Here is a 21,691-nt window from a genome sequence, read left to right on the forward strand (position 1 = left end):
ACTTATCTAGATAACTTTTAACAACTTATCTCAACTCCATCACCAGTATATACGACTCTTGTTCCGCCACAACAATATTTCGTTAAGTATGTCGTTTCCATTATAAATCATCTATTCCCAATTTGTAACGTTCAATCCACAATACTTAACTTAATCTCCTATTCTCAATTCATTAATTTTAAATCCGTCCTCACTTTTCATTCCCGCCAATCTATCTTGTCAAACTCGCGTCTCCCGCCATAGATCTTATACTTTTATTTTGACATTCTACTAAAGTCCATTATTCTATTTTAAATACATTATCAATGAGTATACAAACTATGATTTGTTGATATATTTAATATAATCATCGGGTTTATCATAGATAAAGTGCTGTAATTCCCTATTTCCTAACACGTGCGTTTTGGCGATACACGTACATTGAAGATATTTAAAAAACATTTATTGGAGGGCACTCAATAACCGATACTGAACCCAAAATTGATTTTTTTTTCATTCTTGTCTGTCTTTCTGTCTGTATCTGAACAGCGATACTACTGAATGAATTTAAACGAAACTTTGAATGATTTTAGGTCATACTATATATCTACCAAATTATCCATTAGCCTATGTCCTACCTATGTTCATGATATTAAAAAATAGTTTTTTATTGTCGCGGACTGTTTTATAGAACTTTACAGAAACAACATTTACTTACTACATACTTCCGTCGTTTCGCGTAACGTTTACCGTTCACGCATCGCACGCATCAGAATCTCTCAAAAAGCATATTTATAGCCATAATTGTAACTACAAATCCAAAAAAAAACAGAATTTTCTGAGATTAGTGCGTTCAACAGAACAAAATTTAAAAGCTTTATAATATTTCAATTATGCCTATCCACAAAACCACGTCAATCTAAAACTCCGTTGCGCAGATTTTGAAAGACAAATGCGGATAATAACAAAAACGAACTTTAACCTTAGACAATGTTATCATCTCAGGTTAAAGTTCATGATAGCGGCCATCCCTTCAAAACTAGTTTTTAAAAATTTATCATGTATTGTCAATTAAAAAGTTATAATTTATCTGAAGCCTTTGCTGTGAAAGAGTTGTAAAAATTGATTCTCCAAATACAATGCCAAATTTACGCTAACGTGGATGAAACATTAGGTTACAATATGAACCCGAAATATGTTCGCTCCACATTAAATTAAGGCTCAATTGACACTGAGTTGCAGCGACCGGTAGCGAATAGGCAAACAGAGTGTCAACGGGGTTTATCAGCATTTTAAACTTTCTCTCAATTACTTTAACGGTAACATAGTATCGCTGCAGAAAGATCGAAACGAACCGATCTCTACCCGTCTGTTTTGGTGCGAATTGATCTTGATTGAAATGCCTCTAGATCAATCCAATCAAAAAGGAGAGCCCCCGTTGGAAGTTTGACCACCCTGAAGTAGCACAATACACGGGCCCAGTGCCCGGTATTTCACTGTTCGACGCGCAGTTTTTCAAAGTTCACTTTCACCTTGCCAACTACATGGATCCGATGGCCCGCAAGTTATTAGAGCAAGCATATCAGGCTATTTATGATGCTGGTGAGATGAATTATTTTACCATATTATTTATAAATCAAACCTTTTTCTTAAACATGTCTTCCATTCAGGTCTATGTCCGGAAGAACTCTCTGGGAAAAAAATCGGTGTCTACATTGGATCTTGCTTTTCGGAAAGCGAAAAGTCTAGTTTTTATGCCACTCGATCTAGGACAGGTTTTGGTATTCCAGGGTACGTACGAGAATATCCCAAATATAACATTCTTAGTCTACAATTTACTGTTATTTATTATTGAATCCTACATTTCGTTATATTTATATCCTACACTTTGCAGGTGCAGTAAAGCAATGTTTGCCAATCGCATCTCTTATTGGTTAAACGCTAAGGGTCCCTCTATGAACATTGACGATAGTTGCTGCAGTTCCACGGCAGCGTTGGAACAAGCTTACCATGCCATCAACCGAGGCGAGTGTGAAGCTGCCATTGTCGGAGGATCGAATCTTTGTTTGCACCCACAATCCTCTATCCATTCTGGGAGGTATGAAACTTAATCTATATTATTTGTAATTGTCTAACTTGATTTGCTCTTAAAAAGTATGAAAATTCAAATAAAAAGTTTCTAAATGCAATAAGAGAATAAATTAAAGTTCCTTTCATTTAGAATCGTGAACTTAAGTAAAGATGGTAAGACCAAATCGTTTGACACCGAAGCTGCTGGGTGTGTTCAGGCTGAGGCAATCAACATCCTGTTTCTTCAAAAAGCTAAGGATGCTCTTAGGTACGTTATGCTACTTACAAACTACATATTAAATACTTGACCTTAGACCATTGCAAGAATCCAAAAATATTATTTCAGAATTTACGCCGAAGTCGTACATGTGAAATGTACATTTACATCGAAAACGAAAGATTTTCAGTATGGGTTCTATAGAGATCCTAAAGACATGGCCAAATTTATGCATAATTTTTATGATGAAATACAAATACCGCCTCAAGCCGTTGAATATGTAGAAGCCTTTGGTTCAGGTAGTAATCTATATTAATACTAATAATATAAAAGAATGCGAAAGTTTGTTCGTTTGCTTACTTGTTGCAAATGCTGCACTATATACCAGTCATCCGCATCCTACTAAAGTCCTACTGCTGGGCACAGGCATTCTCTCTCGTAGGAGATAAGGTTTTTGGAGCGTAGACTTTACTACAATGCGGGTTTGTGGCCTTTAACGGCTATTAACGCAAGATAGTGATAATGACGGGGACCGACGGCTTAATGGACGTCTCAGAGCCGCAGCGGTTGTCACCGCCATTTTCCTAACTCCGGGCTTTTTCACAGAAAATAAAGCAAATCACATACCTAAGAGACATTATTAGACTCGTACCTACAGTCAAGTCCTCCGTTATAATTAAATGTATACTTTGTTATTGCTAACATAACATATTATTATGGCACATAATATGTTATGCATAGGCTATGTACGAGTAAGTATCAACCTTTGCCGTTCCTTTCCTTTGCCCTAGTTTATAAAGATCCGCAAAGGGGCCATTTCGATACAGGTAACTGTATCGAAATGGCCCCTTTTCGACACTGCTAGTAAATTTATAATTAGAACATTTCGCAACCGAAGCAGATAAGATACGTACTTAATTTGCAGCTGTACCGGAGGCGGATAAAGCAGAACTTGAAGCAATCGAAAGAGTCCATTGTTTTAACAGAAAAGAACCCCTTTTCGTGGGCAGTGTAATGTCAAATATAGGATATGGAGGACCCGCATCAGGGATATCGGCTATTACGAAGGTAAATGGACATAAGCTTTTAAGTTCTGCTGTGAGTAGACTTTGCTAGAACCATATCATATCAATAGGTTGCTATGAAAAAAGATATGGAGAAAATAATGTGCCTTAAAGATTCTAACGTTATCAACAGGTTATTTTAGGATATCATTCTGGACTGCTAGCAGGAAATTTGAATTGTGACTCGCCTAGAACAGACATAGCAGCTCTGCGAGACGGGCGGTTGCGCATTCTTACTGAACATCATAGGAATTTTGGACGAGCATACACAGCTGTTAACGGTCTCTCAATCACCGGGTCTAATGCACATGTCCTTTTATATGGTCATTTTAAATCTAAGGTATTGACATTTTCAATGTATACTTGACTATTGTGTAGTGATTTAGTGATGAATTTATAATTGTTTTGTTTATGAAGTAAATAATTTCTTGTTTTGTAAATATATTTTCAGGACCTTTCGCGCTATAAGACAAATATTCCTCGTTTAGTTTTCCTATCTGGCAGACAGGAATCATCCGTGAATAAAATTATTCAGGATTTAAAATCTCGTTCTGTTGATCCCGAGGAAATAGCGCTGCTGCATAATATTCATAAAAACAGAATTTCTGGCCATGTGGGGAGAGGATATATTTTACTGGGTGAGTCTTATTAAGAATAATTCGTAAAAATGGAATGTTTTCAAAGAAACAAACATCATTCTTTATCATACTATACTATTTATTTTAAGACACAAATGCAAAGAACGAAACCATTTGTCTACATGAAAAGTCGAACTACTTTGACGATGCCAAACGGCCACTGTGGTTCGTATACAGTGGAATGGGATCTCAGTGGGCCGGTATGGGAGCGCATCTCATGAGAATTCCAATATTTGCCGCAGCCATAGAAAAGTAAGTTTTCTCACAATCAGGTTAAGCCCTGTTTAAAATGTATTGTAATAATAATCCTGAACAAATAGTTGAGAAGCTTTTCAAGTATTTGTTCAGAATTATTATAATTTTAAATTGCTCAATAATGCAGTTAGAAATTCATTTATTTCAAGTAGGCCTGAATATAATTCCAATTGGAAAAACACATCCCACTAAAAACATTTTGAAAAAACTAGCCAAGTCTCGATGGAGCTGCTTGTTTATCTCTAAAAAGTAATGAAATCTAAATAAAATCTAAATGCCAAGTCTAAGGTTCCTTACTGCGATTTCTTTATTATTATACTTAACGTGTTTGACTTGGCCGTTAAACATTCTTTATACGTTACTGGGTACAACTTACTCTGTACCAAACTTCAGCTCTCTGAGTTAATGGGTAGTACTAGTTCTATTTTGATGATTATGAGTGAGTAAGCGGATCTTTGCTTTCGCTTAACTTCAAATCTAAATGACCTACAAACATGAAATTTTGGATTTTAAGCAGCTTATTATAGCTTACTTGATGACAAAATTTTCTGCGTTCTGGTCCTATCCAGAGGTTCTCAAATAGGGGCCTGTAATCGCGGCGAAATGGTTCCAGTAAAGGATGGTACGGCAGAGTTTGCTTCGCTGTCGTCTTGGCATAATAATAACAAACAAACATTAATATTTACAACAAATATAAGCCGCCTAACTGTTCACTTATGGGCATGGTACCCAAAATGCTGGCGCTATTGCCCCTTTAAATTGCTAGACTTTAGCCGTGGGGCTTAATAAGGGCCAGCTCTCGAGTCACCAGACGTCTAGACCAATTGTTGAGACACGATGTTAATAACATGTTTCGGGTACTACGCTCGTAATGGAGCGTATGCCTAAGCCCCCGTATTTAACAGGAAGGCTGGTCCAGGTGCGGTCATCGAAATGTAAATTTATAATTTTGTGTCTTTAAGAGAAGCATCTAAAGTGGATGTTATTTCCAAAAGGAACAGCATCGCAATAGGTACATACATTTTTGGGCAAACAAACATAAAAGTACTATATAAATGGCGATGTGCAGTCATATGTCCAATAGGCGGTACGAAAATGTGTTAAAATTAAGCAATTTAGAATTCAAGTCAATATTTGACTATACGGATATTAAAATTTATTTCTTTTTCACAACAGGTGCCGACTTGTCTTGGAACCTAAAGGAGTAGACATAGTTCACATAATTACATCTACAGACAAAACTATATTTGATAACATTCTCAATTCCTTTGTTGGAATATCTGCGATTCAAATTGGACTTACAGATGTTTTACGTGCATTAGAAATTGTCCCCGACAAAATTATCGGTATTTATTTGCTTGTTGTAATAATGATATTTACTTGGTTTCAAATAATATTAATTATTTTTCAATTTTATGTCATTATTTAAAGGACACAGTGTGGGTGAACTAGGCTGCGCTTACGCAGACGGATGCTTTACAGCCGAGGAGATGATACTTGCTGCATACAGCCGCGGTCTTGTCTCTGTACAGACTCCACTAATTCGTGGATCAATGGCAGCTGTTGGTATAGGTTACGAAAAGGTAGACTTTTTGACTAATACTCACTTTTGAAGTATATTAAACCAAATAATAAAAAGTCAAAAAATTTAAAATACTTTATTGCAGATATCTAAAATGTGCCCTCCTGAGATTGAAGTAGCTTGCCACAATGGTCCCGATTCCAGTACAATTTCTGGACCTGCTGATATCATGAAGGAGTTCGTGGCACAACTAACCGCGAAAGAAATCTTTGCCAGGGAAGTGCCATGCTCGAACATTGCATACCACTCCCGATACATAGCTGACGCAGGTCCAGGACTGCTAAAATATTTGGGCGAAGTGATAAAATCACCCAAAGCACGCAGTGAACGTTGGGTTTCTACGTCAGTGCCACAAGATAAATGGAATGAGCCGTTCGCAAAATATAGCTCTGCGGAGTATCACACAAATAACTTACTTGTAAGATATTTTCTCAGTTATTTTAGAATTATATTCTTCTAGTTAGATAAATAAATGCTAGAAAACAACTATTCCTTTTATTGTTATTAAAATAAATGCTGCGCAAGCAGCTTCTTGTAGTAGTAAAAACTATCTCTTCTGCTATTTATCCGCAACTTCATAATAATTAAGTAGGTAACTTGTCTTCTTATTTAAAATGGTTCTAAAATAACTATAATGCACACTAAATTTATTTTAATTAAAAGGAGTTTATTTTAAATTAAACTAGAAGAACAATTATTAATATTAAGATATAAGTAACCTAAAACCAATTCTTTGAAAAAGTTTAGTGTTTTCCAAGCTATTGAGCTATTTTGTTATGGCTATACGTTTCTATCCATTCACTTGCTCGTTTATTTTTGTTTATTATACGCAATGATAGAAATACAGATATGAATAATTTATTGCAGAATTCAGTGCTCTTTGCAGAGACATCAACACTCATTCCAGCAAATGCGGTGGTAGTAGAAATAGCACCTCACGGCCTTTTGCAGGCTATTCTCAAGCGTTCTCTGCCTGAATCCTGCAAACACGTGCCGTTGACAAGACGAGGGCACCCTAACAATGCACAGTTTTTATTAGAAGCTATTGGAAAGTAAGATTTTTTTGTACTACTATCTACAATTATTGGACTATATAAACCACATGGTGTACCATATTAACAACTAGCTGACCCTCGCAACTTCGTCTGCATCAAATCGTTTATTATCTGTTTAATACCTTTAAAAAACCAAGAACCTAATTGTAGCAGCAAATCTCATAAACTTTCGCATTTAAATTATTAGTACCATGGTACGCATGCATTCGATCGCGGTCCCATATGCCTTGCTACTTGCTGTTATCAGTGTAGAGTTATGTCCTTTACCTTGGACAATATGTATCAGATCTTCATTAAAATTAGACAATACATGCTTGATAATATATACTTTCAATTAAAAAAGAATTATATAAATCGGTTTTTTTTTTCAAAATACAGAACAGAAATCTTCCAGTTACAGTTTTATTGTAAGTAAAGAAAATAATCTTAGTTCGGTTTAAAACCGCTTTAAAATGTCAGTGTTACCGAATAACTCATCCTCAAGAGTTTATATCATCAACCGATAAGAATTAGTTAAATTATTTTATATTTCATTAATATTTATGAAGTCGCGGGTATTTATATATTTATTCTTACAGTCTCTACATGGAGGGATATAGTCCACAAGTGCAAGAACTATACCCGAAAGTAGAATTTCCAGTTTCATCTGAAACACCAATGCTGTCGCACCTCATAGAATGGGTGCATAATGAATCTTGGTGAGTAAACTATATTTAGTTAAAAATTAATTATACGAATTTTATATCATTTCCGTAAATTATTTAATCATTTCAGGACGGTACCATTGTATGTGACAGCAAACAGAAAAACAGCAGCTTCGTGTACTTATGTCCTATCAATCCACGATGACGAGCATCGATACTTGAGAGGACATGTGATAAGAGGTAGGAAGAGTTGTAAGGTGTGAGAGATATTCTTCAGAATATAAAGATATTAAATAAATAAATATACTACGACAATACACACACCGCCATCTAGCCCCAAAGTAAGCGTAGCTTGTGTTATGGGTACTACACTGATGAATAATTTTTTATGAAGAATATACATAAATACTTAGAATATACATATAAACACCCAGACACTGAAAAAATTCATGCTCATCACACAAACATTTTCCAGTAGTGGGAATCGAACCCACGGCCTTGGGCTCAGAAAACAGGGTCGCTGCAAACTGCGCCAATCGGCCGTCAAATAGCAAATATTAATAGCTTTTAGCAGCAAAAGTTAGAAAAATAATAAAGTTATCGGTTCAGATGCTACTATTAGTTATTTAAAAGGATATCTTCGGAAAATCAGATGTTATAAGAATATTGTCTAAGAACTAGGCGGGCATATGTGATAACTTGAGCAGCTTATTATCACCAAATGATGTCCATGATATACGTAGCGACCCATAGTCCCACCATTTGAATTAAATAATCTTAAGCAATTTAAATTTTAATACATCGATTTCTATTTTTATTAACTTTTTTATTAGCTTCACCTGTATGTTTGTATGTTTGTAACCGACTTCTTTGGGCGCGATTTTGACCCACTTTGAACGATCAGATTTGATTCAAACTTTGTAGACATATCGAGGATCGATGACAATACACTAATCTGAGAAGATTATTCCAATTTTCAATATAAAAAAATAAGATTTTTAGTTTTTTCGAACTATTAATTACAATTACTACAGCGCCATCTAGACCCAAATGTAAAAAACCCTAGACCCAAATGTAAAAAACCTATGGCGTTTCCAACAGATGGCGTTCGCGTAACTAACAAATACCACAGAAAACATTAAGCTACTAGATGGTAGAGGGCTGTTTTAAATAAGTTATCACGGAATTGATAGTAGATTAGATCAAATAACAGTTTAAAATAAACCAAACTAAAAAGTAGAAAATAAATAATAGTTTAAAAAAACTAAAAAACACGCTTTTTATAGAAAACCGAAAAAAAAATAGAAAATAAATTTTAATAAATTTAAATTAAGAATAGTGTTAAAAATTTCAATAAATATAAATTAATAATACTGTGAAAAAAAAAAAAATAAAAAAAAGCGTGGGGTGCTTTTTAAGATATTATCAATTATTTATTATGAGTATAATTAATATTTTGAGTATTTTCATGCTCGCTGATTCGTTATTCGACGCAAAAAACAACCAGCCAAAGTTTTTATGGATTAAACTGGAAATCACAAATATGGATTTCATTACGAATAACCTTTTAGACAAATTGTTTTATTCCCCGTTTACAAATAAAATAAAATAAAATTCTTCCTTACTTCTTTATTTTAAACTAATATTTGAGGATCCGTTTGAAAATTAAGTTGGTCTATTTCGCTGTATGGTTCCGTATCAAATAATGAAAGAATTTGATCAATTTTAGGGTAATGTCTAATCTATAATGCTTATTTTTTAGAAACAAACTCATACCCCTTCGCTGCTACTCTAGTGGCAGTGTGGGATACATTAGCCATGGTACTGGGAGTTCCAAAGAAGCAACTGTCAGTCCAGTTCCGTGATGTGCATCTACACTCACAACCCAATCTCCACGAGCAAAGGCAATTGCGATTGAATGTTACTGTACATAGAGGAAAAGGCCAATTCGAGGTAGCATATCCATTTAATACAATAACCAAACAATTACAATTACGCTTTAATAAAATTATAATTTTGCATAACCTGAGTGTATAAAACCAGAATTGCCATGCGGTTATGTTCTGCAAGTTGTAAGTTTTGCAGAAATAATACAAACCATTTGTATTTTAGGTTTTAGACGACAATATTAAAGTTGCGAGTGGTTTTATTGACAGTGAAATAGACAAAGATATATCACCGAAAGAAGAAATTAATTCTGAGGAAGTCTTGACACTTAAATCTAAAGATATTTATTCTTTATTGGACGCTAGAGACTATAACTACTCGTAAGTTTCGTAATTAAAAATTGTTTTTTATGTTATTAGTTTAATTATATAACTTACTAGCGCACCTGCGTGACTTCGTCCGCGAATAATTCGACTTAAAAAAACCACGTCAATTATGCCTATCCTAAAAAAATCTTAATCAATCGAAAAATCCGTTGCGCGGATTTTGAAAGACAAATGGGGAAAAATAGCGATGCTATCCTGTAGAAGCTGTTTGCTTTTCCGGGATAAGAAGAAGCCTATGAGCTATGCCAAACTATATTATAGGTATATCTGCCAAATTTTAGCCAAATCGGTTCATTCGTTGTGGCGTTAAAGCGTAACATCCATCCATCCATACATCTGTTCTCACAAACTTTCGCATTTATAATATTAGTAGGATGGTACGCATGCATTCGATCGTTGTCCCATATGCCTTGCACCTTGCTGTTATCTGTGAAGAATTATGTCCTTGATCTCCGACAATATTCATCAAATCTTCATTAAAATTAGACAATACATGTTTGGTAGTACACACTGTCAAATAAAAAAAATAATATTAAAATCGGTACAAATATAACGGAGATATGAAGTAAAATTGGTAAAAACTTTCATCCCATTTCTCGGAAGAAACTTATTGTTTGTGGGGATAAAAAGTAACATATATGTTGACCCGGGATGTTAGCTACCACTATACCAAGTTATATTTAAATCCGTTCAGTAGTTTTCACGTGATGCCCGGACCGACAGACAGACACACAGACAAAAATTAAATAAAAATCTTTTTTAGTTTTAATTCAGTATCTATAATTCAAATTCCCCCGGTCAAATTTTCAAAATATATCAAATGTACAGACTCTTCCAGTACAGTTTTATCATAATTGGTATCAACATGGGTTCGATTCCCACAACTGGAAAATGTTTGTGTGATGAGCATTGAGTGTTTTTCAGTGTCTGGGTGTTTATATGTATTTTCTAAGTATTTATGTATATATAATTCATAAAAATATTCATCAGTCATCTTAGTACCCATAACACAAGCTACGCTTACTTTGGGGCTAGGTGGCGATGTGTGTATTGTCGTAGTATATTTATTATTATTATAAGTATAGATATTTTAGAGACGAGTTTAATAGTATTTACAATTTTACCTTTTGAAAAAAATAGTTTTCTATGTTAGCAGTTTACTCATATAACTTATTTTTTAGGGACGAGTTTAAAAGTATTTACAATGCTAACTTGTCACTTACTAAAGCTCACCTGTTGTGGAAAAACAATTGGGTGACATTAATTGATGGTATAATACAACTGAATGCACTAAGGCGCATTCATGAAAGCGTTTCGCAACCTGATTTCATTAGGAGAATTATAATTGATGTTGAAAAGCATTCAAAAAGTAACACAATAGTTGTTGATGACATGAATATCATATCGGCCGATGTGTGTGAAGTAATGGAGAGTACTAGGTATTTATATAAATATATCAAATAAAATTAAGTTTCCTTTAGTAGTTACTAGGTTCTAATGATAACTTAAAGATAATGGTTTTTATATTTAGATGTGGTGGTGTTTTAATTGAAAACATCAAGTTCTACGACATGCCATCAATAAACAAAGAACAGATTGCTTTAAAAGCATTAAAGTTTATTCCTCACGTCTCTACCAACAATTTCGATGTGAGTACAATAATTTAAGATGATTTATTTTATGAAAAATAGCTTTAAAACTTATATGAATGCTTATTTGCAGGAAAAATCGGCTTTGTGTGTATTTTTGCAAATCATATCTGAAAATGTAAGTAAACAGGTGATCAATATCGGCCATATTATTGAATACAAAGATCAAATTAATTTAATAACAATTCAAGAAATTATTAAGATCATTAATAATTTCTTCCCTGAAATTAAGATCGATTTATTACAAATTAGTCGGGAAGATTTCACGAAGAAGCCTGATGCTTTCATTGGAAATATTGATGTATTAATGATAAACAATTTAGCTGCTGATGATAAAGTAAGTTTACCATTAGATTAGATGAAACTCTGAATATTAATTATTTTATAATTTTTGAACTAAGATAAATTAAATCAATCTATTGTTCTGTTAATAGATGTGCCAAATGCTACATAGGTTACTCAGTCGCGATACTTTCCTCATCAATAAAGAGGAGTGTATAGATTTGTCGACTATGCGTCCTTCTCAACTGTATGACTGTGTGTGTGCCCATACTTTTGGTTCTTCACGGATGGAACTAAATTTGTGGCGACCTTCTGATGTTACGGTCGGTACGAGTGCTGTTACCGTATTTTCACAAGCTGACCTCATCAAACTGTCTTCTCAATTATCCACACTTCCCCTTAAGCATAGAATTGTAATATTGACTTCATATCCAGCTTTCGGTGGAATAAAAGATATGGTTAAAGAGATGAGAAAAAATCGAAAAATTAATCTTGTTATTGTCAATCACAAATTATTAGAAGAACAAAGTTTGGAACAAATGCCGTTCACAGATTTGGCCACAAATATTTTAGACCACGTAAGTATGACACAATAATTTAGTAATATATAAAATCATTTATTAACAAAAAAAAACACTAAACATGGCCGGTTTCATTAGCCTCATTTTAACGTCACTGAGCTAACTCTTCATAGCACAAAAAAAGTAACTTTTCAAACTCATCGAAAAATTAATATACATTTAGTAGGCAGTATTTTATTTTTTCTTAAATATAATTAAGTTATTAACTAGTAATTAGGTGAAGGTATTTAGTATATAACGATGTAATCGGACAACGAATATTTTTTAGGGTATTTGGGGTGGAGTATATTACTTGCCACTTCAAGAAAGTATAGCTAAAGGCAAAGAAATGGCTCTGGAAATGACACGGTTGGGAGATTTAGACTCTATTCAATGGATAGAAGTGACAGGATCCAGTCATCTGGGAATCCCAGTAAAAGTATGACAGTAAAAACAATTCGAATGAGTTTTTAATGTTACATGCATTGTGGTTTTATCTAATATATTCTAACATTTTAGGTCCAATATGCAGGGCTCAACGATGCGTATATAAAGAAAGTTTTAGGAGTTGCTGCAAAAGAACACAAGGATAATAAGAAGCTGGTTGAATATGATTTTAGTGGTACCACTGATAGGTACAGTAATCTCTTTATAAAATTATATACCAAATGTGTTTTTTGGCGCTATGAAGAGTCTACCCAAATATTGAACCCAATTTAATGTTTTATTAGCTGACCCGTGCAACTTCGTCTGCACCAAATCGGTTATTACCGGAAAACACGAATAAAATGAAATTTTCTAAAAATTAATCCTAGCTAGATCGATTTATCGCCCTGAAACCCCGCGTATAATAAATTTCTTGAAAAGCGTTGGAGCCGATTTCGAGATTACAATTATATATATATATATATACAAGAATTGCTATTTTAAAGATACGTCATTTTGTCAACTATTTTCCACTCTAATTACAACGAATCAAATTATCCAAATAAATAAATTAAATTAAATACACTTTTTATTAAGTACATAGTGCTTGAAAATTATAAAAGCAAGCCCTTAATAACATATTAACTATAAATCTCGCAAGTAGAGCAGCTTTAAAGCTAAAAAACCATAAAAGTAGCGAATTATTGTTTTGTTATAAAATTTCGTCCTTTTTAGAATTTCCAAGAGAGGCATTTTTATTTCATTTAGATTAAATAGTTTTACTTCAATTAACATGGTACGAATTTAAGAAACATTATTATATGTCGTTACATAATTTTTTAGAGAAGAACGTGTGATGGGTATCGTGCAAGAAGAATCAATCAATGCCTGTGTTAATGCAAAGCCTGAACTACTATGGCCTGTGCCTAAACATTGGACTTTGGAGGATGCGGCTACTGTTCCTTTAGCTTACTGTCTGGCGTTCTATTGTCTTGTAATTACAGTCTTATTCTTATATTTGTATTTTTATAGCTTTTTGATTATTTATCCTATCCCAATTTTGTATTAGCCGCCCCTTTTGATTAAATAAAATTGGTTGTCTGTGACAACGTCGTAAGAAAATACTGATGGAATGGTTGCATTTTTCAAACGAAAATTTTATTTTTATTTGTTATATAGATATTATCGTTGCTATAAACAATTGACACCACATTCACTTTTCACTGCACTTCATCCTTGCCGAAAACATGTAAATGTATTATTGTATAGAAGCTGTCCACGCGGACGCATCGCTCACTCAAGTAGGAGAGAGACAGATGTCGAACGCGGAGGCCGACTGTGAACTCTTTGTCGCTCGTTCCGCGCTCTCGCTTGCACTTCAAGCCTTGAATGGAACGCCTGAGAGCGAGGTAACGCCGCATACGTCATGTTTTTTCGTGCGTGCAGCCGGTTCCATCGAATTATAAGATGTTGTCACGTCTAAAATTTACTCTTATATATTCTAAAGTTTATAAATGTTACAAATTTTAAATTATTTTTATATTCTGACTTTATTTTTGTATATTTTATACAACTATATCAAGATATAGCATGATAGTGATATTGTTATAAATTTACAGTGCTTCAAAAGTAGGTTTCACCGTGGCAACAGTATTCTTGTGCATGGAGGCACAGGAGCTTTGGGTCAAGCGATCATCTCTATCGCACTGGCACATGATTGCGACATTTATACTACAGTGAGCGATATTAAGAAAAAAATGTTCTTGCTCAGTCTATTTCCGGAACTTAAAGGTAGATATTTTACAACGAGTTATGTTAATTAATCAGTATTGTTACAAATTATATCTGCAAGTGCTGTTTAGAATTTCAAAATCATTTTATTGCATTTACTAAAAAGCGATTATCTTTTAGAGGATCACATCGGATATTCTCGTGATGCCAGTTTTAGAGATATGATTCTTAAAGGCACACATGGAAAAGGTTGTGATATTGTCATAACTTCAGTCAAAGGAGACCTAAGAAACGTAAGTCGTAATGAAATAGCTGCAAAGTTTAAATAATATTTTATTTAATCACTTATCTGTAAATCTCTTTTACACTGATCGTGAGACACTAAACTAACTATAATACTATGGGCAGGTGAATCCATTCTCTGGAACTGAGCATTAACTCAATTCTGAAACTTGTTTACGTGATATATTGATATATTAGTGTTTATATTGCATGAGTAAATACTTAATAAGGGTATTATAACTTACAGACTTCCATAGGGTGCTGCAAAATATTTGGATGCATTGTTGATACTTCTCTTGTACTCAATAATGAAGATTATACCTTTGGAATGTTTAATTTGTTTAAAGCCATTACTTATAGTACACAGAAGTTTTCTTCATTGTTCGAGCCAACAAAAGTAAACGAGTTGAAAGTAAGTACCTTCCACCTAATCATTAAACACTATACATTTTTAACACCTGCACAAAAACGGGGTGTTAAAAGATTGTAGTGTCTTACGAACGAATGAAACAAATATTTTTTTTTTCGTTTGAAAGGTGAATAAGTCGGGAGTGTTCTTAGCTATGCTTGATGAAAATCAGCCCAAGATTAATTCCCTTAATAATGAAAGGGCTTGTAGTATTTGTAGAATAATTTACACTACATTATTGAAAAGGAATGAGGAATGGTTGTGTCAGGGGTTTTTAAATTTTTAATTTAATCTTTAGTTATTACACGCGTAAAGTTTCGTCCCTAGAAGCTTAACTTTTTCTTCCAGCTAATTATTGATTCTGTTTTAACTAAATTATGGACACGTCCAATATGCGGCGCACAGTTTGAAATTATCCGGTAGGACGCTTCGGCTGTGTCTAGTTATCGCCCTCTTTACTTAAAAAGACATGCCGTCACGCTTTTGCATTCCGTAACGATATCGCTTAGAAACCGAGTAAGACTATATAATACCAGCTGGTTACATTGCAATCAAGATCTAGCAATGAATCTATGAAGAGGTATAATAAGTTCTTAGGTATATTGTGCATTATCATAAAAAAAACACTTTTTCACCAACTACTTCGAATTGGAAATACGATTTTAGTGTTTATATTCAGAGAATTTAGGGTAGTAGGTTACTTCTTTTTAGGTTCTTTTAATTTGAGCTCAATAACTCATGGAAATATGTTCTAATTTTTCGCTGAATATTGATACCAGATGCTACAAGTAATGGTCAGCGAAGGAATAGCTCGCGGCTACGTGCGCCCACTTTCTCGCATTATATACGCGGCGGGTGACGCTTCACGTGCTCTGCGCCTTCAAGCTGGCAGCAGACACTTGGGTCGAGTGCTTCTTCATTTGGAAGAGGATGTATCTTCCACTCAGCATAAGTAATAAATGCATTATCCATACCCTTCCATTACCTGGCCATCTATTAATTTATTTATTACTCTAGCTGTTGTTCGCATTACTATCGTTTTCGCTAAAAAATAGCCTATGTATAAAAAAAACTCTCCATCTTTACAACCACTTCCATGCAAAAGATTAAATTGATTGGTGGCTAGGGCGTGAAGGAAGGACATAAAACAAACACACTTTTGCATTATTATAATACTAGTTATGATAAACGAAAAAAAAAAAAAATCTACTTACCAATGACCCAGTAGTTCGATAGTGAAACTTGTGCTCTATGATTATATTGCGATTATCGAGACAGTACTATATTATATCTGATCCAAAGGCAGTGCGCAAATAAATCTAGGTTGTTACAGTTCGTTTCTCTTATTCTAGGATTAACTGCTCGTCCGATCGATTGCAGCTGCTGTTATCAGAAAACGATGTTTTGGGGATACAATTTGCCGACAGGTTGATAAGCCGAGGAGCTAGAAAACTAGCTTTGCACTGCTCCAATAAGTCAAATAGTGTTTTGTTAAAACTGAGGTAGGTAACGCACCGTTGTTCTACGTAAGGTCTTCAACTAATCCACAAAATTAACGGTCTAACAATTACAGGACCTGGGAGAAACAAGGAGTTCAATATACAGTATCATACGGAAATCAATGGAATGAAAATATTTTTAATTTATTAAACAGCAAGACGCCAGAAGTTGTTGAAGGAATATATTGCATTTTAAATTCTAATGCTCAAAATGAACAAAATATTAAATGCTTAGAGCATTTAACTTTAGCCATCCGAAGATCAAGTTGGCCTATAAAGTAAATATTATACAATTTATACAGCCTTTATCAAATTAGTCGTGATTCCGTAATGCGTTCATATCTACTAATAAAATTGTTTTTCAGGTATTTTGCTATTATCGATGCTAGGAACGAAGTAAGCGATATCATAAAACTAACGAAGCCGCACGATCAATTCACAACAATAAAACTGCCATCTTTGAAAAACGTAAGAAAATTGTTTGTTATGCTAACGACATAGATTTTTCTCTTATTTGTACACGTAAATTTAAAGGAAGGATATCCAAAATTTCATGAAATCCTATAGCTTTTATTGATATTAGCTTATTTTAATCTTTTTTTTCAGTTCTATGTTGGAAATAAAGAATATTTTTCAATCGGCCATGCTATTGATGCCATTGAAAAAGCTTTATGTTACAAAGAACGCGTTATAGCTGCACATCGTACTCGCAAACCTATGGGCACCTTGTTACAAGAGTTAGCTAATTTAGCTGGTAATGTATATCTTTAAGACCCCTCTATGCAAATTTAAAAATGTTTTTTTTTTAAATACATCGGAACAGGTCGACCCTTGCTTTATCGGGATAAAAAGTATCCCATGCCGTCAAGCTATCTCTGTATCAAAGGAGTTGTATGGCACTTGTGAAAAAGCTTAAAATATTTGTACATTGACTATATAAACAAGCATATTGCCTATTTTGTAGTACTTTCAAGAAAATGTTATGTTTTTCAATTTCATACTTTCTGAGCAAACAAAATTGGCTTTGAAAAAAGCAACATTTTATTGATTAATATTTGAATCTTGGCGTGTAGCTATTTTTTTACGTAAATATCATAATATTATGTCCCTACATGGGACCCTGATTGCAAATGAGGTAGGGAAATGGGTGGGGATTGTGATTATCATTTGTCACAGTGATTTTCGCGAAAAAGACTAACAAAGAACATTTGATATAAAACCATGACATTAAAATATATCAATGAAATATAAATAATTTCAAATAAATCCTTTTTACCTTTTTTGTGTTTATAATATAATGAGAATGTAGTTTTAAAATAAACAAATACAGTTTGCTCGTTTACAGTTTTGGTAGAAAAAACGCGTGTCTTGGCTAGAATAAATAAAATAAAATTAATTACTTTTAAAAATTTAAATTATGCAGACAGTACCAAAATTCCTTAAACATATTTTTAGGTTGCCTTCATTTAGATAAAGACTTTTGGTACTATTTTTCTTTGTGCTCAGTTAAGGTTAATGCCCCGATTTGCCCCATCTCCTTTTAAGGTACAGTAGTTGAGCGGAACATAAGCGACTAACAAACAAACATACTATCGCTTTCATAATATAATTACGGATAGTTCATACTATTTCTCATTATTAAATCGTATGTTTGAAAATTGTTTCTTAGATTTCTCAATTTCCAATGTAACGACTCGAGAGGCAACACTCAAAGATCTGGGAATGGATCTGTCAAAATCGCACATTGTAAGAGCGTATTTGCGCGATTTTCATTGTATTTTACTGGATGAAGGTATCATACCAATATTAACAGTGAAAAAGTGAGTATCCTACCTACGTATTGTTACAAGTAAATTTATTTTTTTCATAAATAAACATTTATGTTTATTATAACATGAAAATTGCAATAGTAAAAATTAAATTGTCATATAAAATAAGTAAAGAATTGTTATAAAATAAGTAAAGAGTAAGTCTAATTAAAATTTAAATAACCGGTCAAGTGCTTCTCTGAACATCAGTAATGTTTGGTTTACTGTTAACAAGCGGTTTTGATTTGTTTATAATTTACACATATCCACTAAAAGTAAAGAAATTAAAAGTATAGGTATAAGTTTAACTTTTACGCTTTCATTTCATTCTTTATAAAAAGAAACAGTCTCCCTGACCGAGTTCGGCCATGGTAGTTAATTTCCAGAGAGATTTTCTAACGAAGCGGAAGTTTATAAGGCACAACTGTGTGTGCAAACACAGGTGCACTCTCAAAGTCCCATGGGACGAGATCAGGAACGACGGGCAAAATTTCCAAACTCCAGATTGGTACTAAGAATTTCTTAATAGAAAAACATGGGGATCGAACTCAAAATCTCGTGATCTACAGTCGAATATGCAACTCCAGACTATCGAAACAGTTATATATAATATCAAATATAACTAACAAACTAATAGTTGTAACATACAATCAAGTAGAAATACATGACGAAACTGTGGGTTCTCGTGGTGACAATTGAACGCCTAACTATATCTTACCTTGCAGAATATTGGAATTAGAGGATAAGATGTCTAAAAAAGTGTTAGAAGATTCTGAAGGTTTGAAAACATTCTTTTCCCACATTGATCCGGATGAGCTCTTAGCAACTACGGAAATGGTGTTTTTACCAACACTAACTGCGTGTACTGCGTTGGTAAGCAAAAAATAATTATTAATAATAATAACAATAATAACTTTTAATTCAGATAAAAATCCATAGCTACAACAATAACAATTATCTTATTTACTATATTATAAACTAAAATTTGCCAAACATACAAATAATAAAAAATTAGGAATCTTCTAACTAAGGTAAATACCCTCTTGAGCACCTGGTGTGTGCACCAACCCAGTGCTCCATAAAGGGATTTTCCCATTTATTGGTTAATATTTTCAAAATATTGTTGGAGCTTCCGCGCATTCTGCTCATCATTGATGCAGATCTTTTTCTCATGATTGCGTAGAAGTCATCAACATGATTCTCCGCAAACATTTGTGATGCACTGCAGAAGCGCGGCAGCCCCAACAATACTCTGAAGCCATTATTGTATTGTATACGTAGGTCGTTATAAGCCCTCTGCGTATATGACACCCAGAAGCTGCACGTATAAAATGTTTGACAATATGCTCTGAAAAGTGTAAGCTTCACTTCCCTTGTACACCGTGTAAACTTGCGGGCTATCATATTACATCTTATCGCCAACGCCCTACGCTCCCTCTCAGTGTCTTTGTTGTCATTCAAGTCCTCTGTTATCAAATGTCCCAGATACCTATACTCCGTCACTCTATTAAGAAATACTCCATTAATAGTTACTGGAGGAACGTCATCCACCGAGCTACCTTTACTCTTAAAGACTAGAAGCTCACTCTTTTTAACATTATGATTGATAATTTTGTTATTAATTAATAATAAATAAATTAAAATAATTAAATTAAATAAATTATTAATTAATAATAAATTATATTATTATTTATATTATTATTAATTGACATATTGTGCTTTTTGCTTTGTTTTCAAAATTTCGTACCTTAAGCATAAGTATAATATACACATCGCCTCTTCAAGTGCTTTTTTAAGTTTCGTATGGTATAAAAAGTAGAAAAAATAGAAAACAATTATATTTTACAGAGAGATAATGAATTTGACGTAAGTCAAACATACTTGTGTGTAGTACCGGGTGTAGAAGGCCTACACGTACGCTTCCATGAACTATGCGAGCGGCTCAAGTTACCAGCGTTAGTATTGCAGCCAGGAGTAGAACGACCACACGAGACTATACAAGAAATGGCACAAAGATATGCTAAGGTTAGTTTTACGTTTTAATGGGACTTTTTTTCCGACTGTTGTTATCATGCTTGTATCCATTCACCATTACAGCAAGAAATTATTATATGTCTATACTATACATTAATGGTGCTATTCCTAAGATATGTTTTGTTGTTTTTCTAGATTCTCCTAAACAAGATCCAATTGAAGAAGCGGTTCTATCTTCTGGGATATGAAAGTGGCGTTTTGGTTGCTTTGGAAATGGCAGCGATTCTTGAAGATCATGGTAAGACAAAACACGGTAGCACAGACAATGAAACATTTGATTTCAAAAAATTTTAAAAAGTTTTTTTGTAGCCTCTATATAAATTCAAAATTATATCAGAATTAAAACTGAACCTTTCATTTGCAGGTTTAACTGGTGCAATATTCTGCATTGGCGGTGCACCGGAGAATATTTTAGAAAAATTTGAAGAAAAACTAGCTATATTTGAAACAGAAGAATCGCTGCAAGTGGCTGTAGCAACTCATATGTTTATGTTGATGAATAAAGATGAAAACCCCGAAGATTTGAAAAATATCCTAAAGACCATCTCCACATGGAAAGAAAAAGTAACCTTGTGTGTGCAGAAACTCCTGGGACGAATTGACCATTCTATTCAGTATGCCAAAGAATTCATTGAAGCGGCATACGCAAGAATATTACAAGTACGGAATTACAGTTCAGAGCCACGTCTACTTCGCTCCCTCCTGATATCTATTCGACCACGGTCATCGGGGTCTAATCATGTTGGGGCCCTTTCTTTACAAAATCATTCGCAACAAAAAGTGGTGGAGTATGAATTGCAAGCTCCTCTGGCGTATGCAGCTCAAGATTTACGTTGCGCCGCCATTGTGAACCGCCATTTAGGCGTTGACATTCTGGAAGAATTTGATAAGAGAAACTTGTGCGAAAGTTACATTATAAACGCAGATTCATTTATGACCACTGCTGAAGTTGATGTTGGACAATAAAACAATAAACATTATTAAGTTTGATTTTAAAAATACAATTATTTATTTATTTTATAAAGTTTATTATACATTACGTGCATATTTGATTTTATTATTTGGTTTTTATAAGATACCTTCTATAAAGATGGATGCATGCACTCTTGAAAATAATACAACTATCACCATTTTTTTCTAAATGCATTTTTTGGTATTGATTTAACGATACGTAATACTTTAATACTTTATAACTTTTTATCAACAGCATATATATATATATATATATATATAT

General features: G+C 33.7%; 1 protein-coding gene across 1 annotated transcript; it reads left to right on the forward strand.

The window, feature by feature from the left end:
- Window positions 1–1,508: 1,508 nt before the first annotated feature.
- On the forward strand, window positions 1,509–21,423 carry LOC120627923 (fatty acid synthase-like). The gene is made up of 37 exons (XM_039896050.1): window positions 1,509–1,581; window positions 1,650–1,770; window positions 1,874–2,077; window positions 2,201–2,317; window positions 2,396–2,565; window positions 3,192–3,334; window positions 3,464–3,670; window positions 3,782–3,968; window positions 4,058–4,220; window positions 5,400–5,569; window positions 5,655–5,806; window positions 5,891–6,223; window positions 6,673–6,857; window positions 7,439–7,558; window positions 7,635–7,744; window positions 9,267–9,457; window positions 9,617–9,771; window positions 10,959–11,216; window positions 11,309–11,426; window positions 11,500–11,763; window positions 11,861–12,286; window positions 12,558–12,707; window positions 12,788–12,903; window positions 13,538–13,688; window positions 14,314–14,485; window positions 14,606–14,718; window positions 14,955–15,119; window positions 15,896–16,048; window positions 16,440–16,618; window positions 16,690–16,893; window positions 16,981–17,098; window positions 17,222–17,369; window positions 18,285–18,435; window positions 19,149–19,296; window positions 20,272–20,448; window positions 20,593–20,695; window positions 20,822–21,423. Exons 1-37 carry the CDS (start codon window positions 1,524–1,526, stop codon window positions 21,421–21,423), a joined length of 6,702 nt encoding a protein of 2,233 aa, XP_039751984.1. The 5' UTR covers window positions 1,509–1,523.
- The last annotated feature ends 268 nt before the right edge of the window (window positions 21,424–21,691 follow it).

This window comes from Pararge aegeria, chromosome 12, assembly GCF_905163445.1.
Source record: "Pararge aegeria chromosome 12, ilParAegt1.1, whole genome shotgun sequence".
NCBI lineage: Eukaryota > Metazoa > Arthropoda > Insecta > Lepidoptera > Nymphalidae > Pararge > Pararge aegeria.